This window comes from Belonocnema kinseyi, chromosome 7 (assembly GCF_010883055.1).
Source record: "Belonocnema kinseyi isolate 2016_QV_RU_SX_M_011 chromosome 7, B_treatae_v1, whole genome shotgun sequence".
NCBI classification, from domain to species: Eukaryota; Metazoa; Arthropoda; class Insecta; order Hymenoptera; family Cynipidae; genus Belonocnema; species Belonocnema kinseyi.
The window spans coordinates 50,299,784-50,309,508 of record NC_046663.1 but is presented as its reverse complement, the minus strand read 5'-3'; the positions used below and the strand labels follow the sequence as shown (position 1 = coordinate 50,309,508).

Below are 9,725 nucleotides of genomic sequence, written 5' to 3'. Positions count from 1 at the left end.
CAAAAAGCATGAAAGAGGGAGCTCTTCTTAATATTTTGACACCAAAATCATGTCGATACACCTTACCGACTGCGAGTAAAGCCACCCACGCTTTAATTTGACCTGAATTCAATAGTAATCAAGCCATTGGTTAATTTATTACAAGAAAAGTGAATAAAGTGTTTTTTTATTTTAAAAACTGCCTACAGTGACTTTATCTTTAAAAATTGACTAAAAAATTATTTGAGAAAAAAAATAGTTCATAAAAGTGACAGTTTGGAAGCCCTAATTATTCTTTGCAGAAATTCCCTGACTTTTGCTATTTCTTTTTCAAAATCCCTGACCTTCCATGACTAACCATTTTTTTGACATTTCCCGGCTTTCCAGGGCTTTCTCTAATCTGCGGCCACCCTGGTTTATTTTAAAATATGCATTTTTTAAAATTTCTTTACAGCTCGTTATTTTATCACCCGAGCTCTTCTCGGAGTTGAAAACTTCGTCCAGGCTCAATTAACTTTAAGAAATAAGGGTTATGGAGCAGCCGAAGGTTTTTCAGTGAACATGACTTTCCTTCTCCAGGATGGAGACAGGATGTTTCATAATGCTGAAGTTGGACCAGCTGAACCTGATTCAGATCAATCGCAACTTTGTATCCTCACTGCCAGCCCAGGAGAAACTATTAGTCACTGCAACAAGTATGATTTTAAAAAACAAAAATTTATCCCGAAAATTATTCAAATTTAGAAGCCGAAAATCTGGAAACTAACCCTCATTTGGAATCCATACTAGTGTTCCTTGGAATTTTATACACTTTTTAAAGCTTTTAAAAATGTCTTGGAAGCTTTCAAAATTTCCTAAAATACTTAAAATCTTTTAATGCCCCATTAAATTACTGAAATTAATTTAAAACATTTTTTTAATATAATAAAATATTTCAAAACCTTTATGAAAATTTTAATACCATTAACATTTTTTTTAAATCTTGCAAATTTCTTGGAATTTTTTTAAATCTTAAAATATTTTTAATATTTTTAAATCTTTTTAAATCACAAGGAAACTTTTAAATGTTGTTGAACATTCTTTGGAATTTTTAAAAGACTCTAAAATCTTTAAAATACACTAAAAAATTCCAGATCCTTTGACATCCCTTCAAAGTTTTGAAATCAAACTAAAACTCCTTATAATTTTTTTAAATCCCTTTTGAAAATGTATTGCAATTTTTTTTTAATAACTTAAAATACTTTAAGTACTTTGATATCCTGTTAAAATGCTGAAATAAATTAAAAACACCTTGGAATTTTTTTTAAATCCCTAAAATATTTAAAATATTTTGGAATCTTTTGAAATCCCTTGAAACTTTTGAAATCTCTTAAAATTGCCTTGGAATTTTTCAAACTACTCGAAAATATTTAAAATCCTTTATAACCATTAAATTACTGAAATTATTATAAAATTTCATTCTAATCTTTCAAAATGACCCAAAATATTTGAAAAAACACAAGTTTTTAACAAAACATTTGAATTTTAAAACAAAAATGATGAATATTCAATAAAATTGTTGAACTTTCATTCAAATAATTAAATTTTCAATCAAGCAGTTGCATTTTTAATCAGAAAAAAATTGTTTATCAGCAGAGATAAATTTTGGAAAAAAATTTGAAATTTTTAACACGAAACATTTTGAAGTCAACTAAGAAAAAAAATGTATGCGAATTCTTGAGTTTTCAACAAAAAAGTTTGTTTTTAAACAAAAATGTGCATTTTCAATACAGAAAGACATATTTTGAACAAATCAGTTGAATTCCCAAACAAAACAGATTAATTTTCAAGCAAAGTATTTTTTACCGAAAAAGATTAAATTCAACCAAATTTTTTTATTTTCTACAGAATTAGTTGAATATTCACCAAAAATATATAAATTTTCGAACAATTGTTGAGTTTTCAACGAAACAGTTAAATTCTCAACCAAAATTAATAATTTTTAAATAAATCCTTAAATTCTCATTGAAATATTTAAATTTGCTATCAAAAAGTTGAATTTTTAACAGCAATAACAATTCTACCAAAAGAGACAAATTTTCAACAAAAGATATGTAATTTATGCCAAGAAACATTTTTAGGTCAAAAAATAAAAAAAATTTTAACAAATTGTTAAATTTTCAACAAAAATTAATTTTTACACCAAGTAATAAAATTTTTATTAAAAAAACATGAATTCTCAACCGAAATTGAAATAAACACATTTTTATTATAGTTATTGTTATAGTTATTATTATGGTTATTATATGAACAACAAAATATTTAATTAACCCCACAAAATTTTTTATTTTTTTTTAACCAAATTTTTTGGTAGATCGAGCATTTAGTTGATTCAAACCAAAATATGGTTGGTTCAATAAAATATCATGTTGAATCAACGAAAAAGTATAAGATTAAACCAAATTTTCGTCTATAAAAACGAAAAAAAAATTTTGGTTCAAGAAAATGTTTTTTCTTAGAAAAAATAGAATTTAAAAAAATGTTTCTTTATCAGGTATTTACGGCTAAAGGTTCCCGAAGTAACAGGTGTGATAATAGATAGTAGCGTTCATAGAATGGAAGCCATTCAAAAACATTCACCACCTAAAAATCGCGAAGATGTTATTAACATTCTGAGTGATCAAACAGGCAACAAATACAGAATATTTCAAGAATTTGGAAAAGAAGATTACGTAAAAACTATTGCAGTTGGTGAGTGAATAATTAAAATCGAACCACTCATTCTATAATCCTATTTTTAATTATTTCTTATTCAAATATTCATTTTCAAGGAATTTTCGATTGCATCGAAAAAACGTGGTCACTTTACACAGACAAACCAAGCTGCAACGATCCGATTCTGGTGATTCCACTCCAACTAAATAACAACAACTACCTGACTTCTTCGAAACGACCGTAGATTCAACATTCGAAGAAGATAATAAGAATTGCTAATTTGATTTTCATTCTAAGTGAAACTTTGTGAATATACAAACTAATCCATCCTGCAAGTGTCTATGTAATTATTAAAATATTGTATACGAATCACTGGAAAATTGTATTAAGTATAAAAAATAAATAAATTCGAAATTATTCAAATTCACAAGATTATGGAAATAATTTATATAGCAGAACGGGATAGCGGGATGGTGAGTATTGAATGGTTCAATTGTTGAGAATTTTGAATTAAAAAGAATGAATTTTCAAGAAAAAAGTTACATTTTCAATTAAAAAGACGACTTTAACAAAATAGTTGAAGTTTCAAGAATTTTATTAAACTCGGAAAAAAATAGTTGAATTTTTAAACAAATAGCTGCATTTTTAACCAACTAGCTGAATTTTCAACTAAATTTGTTACCAATTAGTTGACTTTTCAGGCCAAAAAGACAAATTCTGGAGAACAGTAAAAATTTTCAACCCGAAAAATTGAATTCTCGAGAATAAAGTTCATTTTCAGCCAAGACTATTCTACTTACCAAGATAAATTTTCAATCCATAAAGGCGAAATTTCAACAAAATTATTAAATCTTCAAGAAAATAGTTGAATTTTCTATAAATAATAAATATAAATAGTCGAATCCTCAAACCAAGATCAACGAATTTTCAATAAAATACATGATTTTTTTACAAAATGGTTGAACTTTGAACTTACAATGGTTAGATTTTCAACAAAAAACAGGATAGTTGAAGCTGTAGAAGAGATTAATTTTTAACCACGAAGAGAAACGAATTTTCACAAAAATAGTTCAATTTTCACACAAATAGATTAATCTTTAACTAAAAAGATTATTTTTTGTACAAAATAGTTGAGTTCTTAAGCAAATAGCTTAATTTCTTTCAAAATAGTTTAATTTTCAAGTCAAAAAAAAACGAAATTTAAACTAAATTATTAAAATTTCAAGAAAATAGTTAAATTTTCGATCGAATAATTGAATGTTCAACTCAAAAGGATAAATTTTTAAACAAATAGTTGAATCCTCAACCAAAATGATGAATTTTCAACAAACAATATTAATTTTCTACCAAAACAGACGAATTTTCAACAACATAAATGAATTTTCTACCAAATATTTGAATTCTCAACTTATAATTCTGTATAGATATTCAACGAAAAATGGGATAGTTAAATTTCTAGTAAATAGATTAATTTTTTACTAAAAAAAAAAACAACGAATTTCCACCAAAATGGTTCAACTTTCTAACAAATAGATTAATTTTGAACTTAAAATATTATTTTTTGCACAAAATAGTTGAATTTTTAAGCAAATAGTTTAATTTCTTACCAACAACAAACAAGATTAATTTTCCATCCACATAAATGAATTTTTAACGAAATCCATGGCTTTTCTACCAAAAAGTTGAAATCTCAAGTCAAAATGATGAATTTTCAACAAAAAAGATTAATTTTCTGCACACAGAGACAAATTTCCAATAAAATATATGACTTTTCTACCAAATAGTTGAATTTTGAACTAAAAAAAGGATAAATTTTCAACAAAAATGAAATAGTTAAATTTCCAGATAAATAAATTAATTTTTAACAAAAAAAAATATAATTTCTAATACAATAGATAAATATTCAACCATAAAGTTAATTTTATACAATAGTTTAATTTTCAAGCAAATTAATTAATTTAAGAATTATAATAAATTTAATGTAATATACTTATTTTTCTACCAAAGAGCTCAATTTTCAAGCTAAAACCAAAACTTTTTCGATGACAGTTAAATTTTGAACCAGATAGCTGAATTTTTAGCTGAGAAGATTCATTTTCTACAAAAAGACGAAATTAAAAAAAAATGAATTTTCAACCAAATAGTTGAATTTTCAATTAAAAAGACGAATTTTCAACTAAATAGTTCAATCCTCAAATAAAATGATGAATTTTTAACTAAAATTAATTTTCTACCAAAATAGACGAATTTTCAACAAAATACATTAATTTTTTACCAAATAGTTTAATTTTCAACTTGAAAAGGATATATTTTCAACCAAAAATGGTATAGTTGATTTTAAAAAAAATTCATTCTTAACCACAAAAAACGAATTATCATCGAAAAAGTTAAATTTTCAAACAAATAAATTAATTTTGAACTAAATAGATTATTTTTTTAACAAAATAATTCAATTTTTAAGCAAATAGTTTAATTTCTTGCCAAAAAGTTAAATTTTCAAGCCAAAAAGACCACGTTTTAGAAGACATTGAATTTTCGAGAATAAAATTCATTTTTAACCAAGAGGGATAAGGATGACTTTTCTACCATTAAATATTAATTTTCAATCAAAGGAGAAGAACTTTCGACAAAACAGTTGAATTTTCGACAAATAAGATGACTTTGACACAATGGTGTTGAATTTTCAATAAAATTATCAATCTTTTAACAAAATAGTTAAATTTTGCACCAAATGGCTTAATTCTTAACAAAATAAATATTTTATTTGTAACAAATTTCAACCAATCGTTAAATTTTCAACCAAAAAATTGAATTTCCAGCTTATAAAGGATTAATTTTCAATCAGAAATTTTCGACTAAAATGATGAATTCAAAAAAAACTAATTTTCAACAAATTTAAGGATAACTTTTAACATGTTACATGTTCAATCAAATTGATGAATTTTTAACTGGAATTATAAATCTTCAAATAAAATAGTTTAATTTTTAACCAAAAAGATGGATTTATACCAAAAAGATTACTTTTCAACAAAATACATCAATTAAAAAAATAGTCAACCATATAGTTTAATTTTGACCTAAAAAAATAAATTTTCAAACGAAAATGGAATCGTTAAATTTATAGCTCAAAAAAAGAAAAAAAAATAAACAAACTGATGAATTTTCAAATAAAATTATGAATCTTATACTGGAATAGTTGAATTTTAAACCGAAAGTATGAATTCTCAACCAAGAAGATTTAATTTTACCAAAAAAGACTACTTTTCATCAAAATAAATAAATGCTCAACTGAAAAAGATAAATTCTCAACTAAAAATTAAATAGTTAAATCATTAGTTAAACAAATTAATGTTTAACCAGATAGATGAGTTTTTTAATGAAATAATAAATCTTCAACTGGAATAGTGAAATTTTAAATCAAGAAGGTGAATTTTTAACCAAATTTATCTTCAAAAAGAAAAATTGAATTTTCAACAAAGAAGATTAATTTTTACCTAAAAAGACGAATTTTCGATTACAAAATATAATTTTTCAGCCAAAAATTCAATAGTTTAATTTTCAGTTCAAATATTAATGTTCAACTAAAGAGGCATTTTTAACTGAAATGATGGAATATTCAACTGGAATAGTCATATTTTCAGTTTAAATAATAATTTTTTTAAATTCAACAAAATAGTTAAAGTTTCAACTGAAAAAGTCAAATTTGGAGTTTAAAAAATTAGTTTTCAGCCAATTAAAAACTGAATTTTCAAACAAAATATCACATTTTTCCGCCAGAGATGAATTCTCAACTCAAATTATGAATCGGCAAACAACAAAATTAATTTTTAAAAAAGGGCTAAACTTCTAAACAAGCAAATAAATTTTCAAGCAAAAAACATGTGAATTTTTTATCAAAAACAATTGAATTACCAAAAAAAGACTACTTTTCAAAATAATTTGAATTTTCAAATAAGAAAGATTTTTTAGGAAGGAGAATTAAATTCGAAACCACAAAGATCAATTTTCATCTAAAATGAATCTTTAAAACCAAAAATTGAATTTTCAACAAAAATAATTAATTTTCTACCAAAAAGAATGAAATTTCAGCAAAATACTTGAATTATCAATTAGATATTTGAAATTTCAACTAAAAACAATCAATTTTCAACAACAAAAAGATAATAGTTGAGTTTTCAGTTTAAGAAATTATTTCCAAAAAAAAAACGATTTTTCACTTTAGATAACAAAAATTGTGTATATAACGTTAACATTTTCAATAGTCTAAATTAATGAATTAAGCAATAAACTTTAACAATATTCAAAATTAGATTATTTTTAATAATTTTAAGCTAGAAACATTAAAAATTGAAAAATAATTTTTTTAACTCGACAGTTCTTAAATTAGAAGTTAAATTATTTTAATTTTAAATAGTTTAGGCAACCTCAAAAGCTTTAAAATTTTATTTCAAAATCTTGACAAATATAGAAGTGGTTTAAAATTTTTCCAAATTCAAAATAATTTATGAATTTTTTTTCGGAACTTTTAAATATATTTCAAAATAAATTGAATTTTTTCTAAAACTTGTAGAAAAACCTGCAAATTTGAAAAAAAATTGAATTTTAATTTATAAATAACAATTGAACACTTACTATTTGCAAAAATATTAGAAATATTTTGAAGGTTTAAAAAGAATCGAATTAAATGTAGAACTTGAAACAATTTCAAATACTTACAGCCGAATTTAAAATAAAATGTAGATTTTTGCAGATTTCACATAAAAAATGTATAATTTTTTAAAGAATTATGAAAGACTTCAAAAGAATAAAATTTTTTTTTAAGATTCTCGGGAAAATTGAAAATAATTTTTCACTTTGAAAAATTCTGGAAGATATTAAGAATTTTTTTTAATTTGCAGGATTTTCCAAAAACTGTAGGAAAATTTCGATTAATTTTAAAATATATTTAGAAATTCTGAAAAAAATGTTTAAACACTTCGTTCAAATTACTTGAAGTAATTTCAAGTTGTTAATTAATTTTAAATCGTTTTAAAACTTCTAAATATCTCTTAAAATTACTCAATTTTTTCTACAAATAATAAGTAAGTGTTCAATTGTTATTTATGCGTCAAAATGTAACAATTTCACTTATAAATTATACACTTTTTAAATAGAACAATTAAAATTGTAATGCTAAAAGATTAAAAGTTCTTCGAAAATCTGAAGATTCGAAGCTTTCTATGTAAAACAATTCAGTTTCAAATTGTTTTTTTTTTTTTTTTTAATATTTGGTTTTAATTTAATCGTCTTAAATGAACAGTGAAATATTGCTAAATATTAAATATTAATTATTTTTCTACATAAAGAAATTTGAAATTAAATAACATAAGAATTAAATAATTTAGACTCACAATATTTTTAATTTAATAAAAACCTTTAATTATGACTATATTATTATGGATTTATTTTCAAATTTAAAATAGTAAAACGCAAGTTCACATTTTAAAAATAATTTATTTACATTTACAGTTGATAAAAGAAGACTATTTTTTTATCAACAATTTTCAAATTCAAATGCTTACAATTTTTAATTGTTTAAATCCTCAAAACTGCACTTTAATTATTTTTTAAAAACTGTTAAAATTCCAGGTTCCCCGTTCCGGCGGCCACCTGGTTTTTTATTAAAAAATCTTCGATTTTAAAAACTTCTAATTTTTAAGCCTTTGAAACTGCATTTCAAAATTCTTTGAATTAAAAGATATGCTTTTAAAAATTAAAAATCTAAAACGGAAAATTTTTAAAGTGAAAGATTTTCAAATTAGGCATTTTAAACTGAAAGATATAATACTTTATAAAAATCACAATTTGAAAAATTATTTTAAAAACGGTTGGAATTAAAGTTGGACATCTTAATTATAAATTTTTTTTTAATGAAACCGTCTGGTTAAAAATTGGTTTTTTTCGGTTGAAAATTAATTTTTTTTTGTTAAAAAGTTCACATTTTCCTGTTCAAAGTTAAACTGTTTTGTAAATAATTCGTACTTTCGGCTTGAAAATTAAACAATATAGTAAACAAATTATAACATTTGGTTCAAAATTGATGTATTTTTGTTGGAAACTCGTATTTATACTAAAAAAAAAAAAACAATTTTTTTGCTAAAAATGCAATTGTTTTATTAAAAATTAATCTGGTTTAGATAAGGATTCAAGTATTTGGCTGAAAATTGGTCTTTGTTAAATCCAACCGTTTTTTATTTTTGAATTAAATATTTTTTGTTAAAATATCAACTATTAAATTTGGTATAAGATTTATAATTTTAGTTAAAAGTTCGGTTTTTGCTTGTTCAAAATTATTTTTTTTTAACTGAAAATATAACTATTTTTTTGAAAATTTAACTGATTGGTTGCGAAATAACTGTTTTGTTAAAAATTCATATTCTCTGGTTAATAGTTAACAGTTTTATAGAAAAAACGTAGTTTTCTTTTACTTGAAAATTTCACAATTTGGTAGAAAATTAATCTCTTCGGTGGGAAATGAACTTTTTTCTTGAAAAATCATAATTTTCGTTGAAAATATAATCGCTTTGGTAGAAAATTAAGCTGTTTGGTTCGAAATTCAACTATTTAGTTGAAAATTTAACTGTTTTGTTGAAAATTAATTCTCCTGAATAAAAATTATACATAATTTTTTATGAAAAAATTTTCTTTTAACCTTAAGAAATTCAAGTATTTAGTTGAACATTTTTATAAACAAAAAAAATGTAGAAAACAAATTAATAATTTTTTGGAAGAAAATTCAACTTTTTGATTAAAAATTTATGTATTTTGTTAAAAATCCTTTTTTTGCAAAAGATTAATCTGCTCAGCTGCAAATTCAATTATTTGTTTTAAAATTCGTATTTTTTGTAAAAAATAATATTTTTTATTTCAAAATACAATTTACGGTTAAAAATTAATTTCTTTTAGTTGACAATTCAAGTATTTTGTTAAAAAATCGTCTACTACTTGGTTGAAAGTCGTAGTTAAATTTAAAAAAATTAATTACATTATTTTTAAATAGTAGCATTTATTAA

The 9,725-nt window shown here is 22.8% G+C and overlaps 1 protein-coding gene across 2 annotated transcripts in view; it reads left to right on the top strand.

The window, feature by feature from the left end:
* LOC117176852 overlaps positions 1-3,096 on the top strand; it is a 35,427-nt gene extending 32,331 nt beyond the window's left edge. For both annotated transcript variants that reach the window (XM_033367194.1, XM_033367195.1), the window contains exons 6-8: positions 434-674; positions 2,513-2,709; positions 2,790-3,096. In XM_033367194.1, coding sequence (XP_033223085.1) covers positions 434-674; positions 2,513-2,709; positions 2,790-2,917 — 566 coding nt within the window. In that variant the 3' untranslated portion in view covers positions 2,918-3,096. The remainder of the gene's footprint in view (positions 1-433; positions 675-2,512; positions 2,710-2,789) is intronic.
* The last annotated feature ends 6,629 nt before the right edge of the window (positions 3,097-9,725 follow it).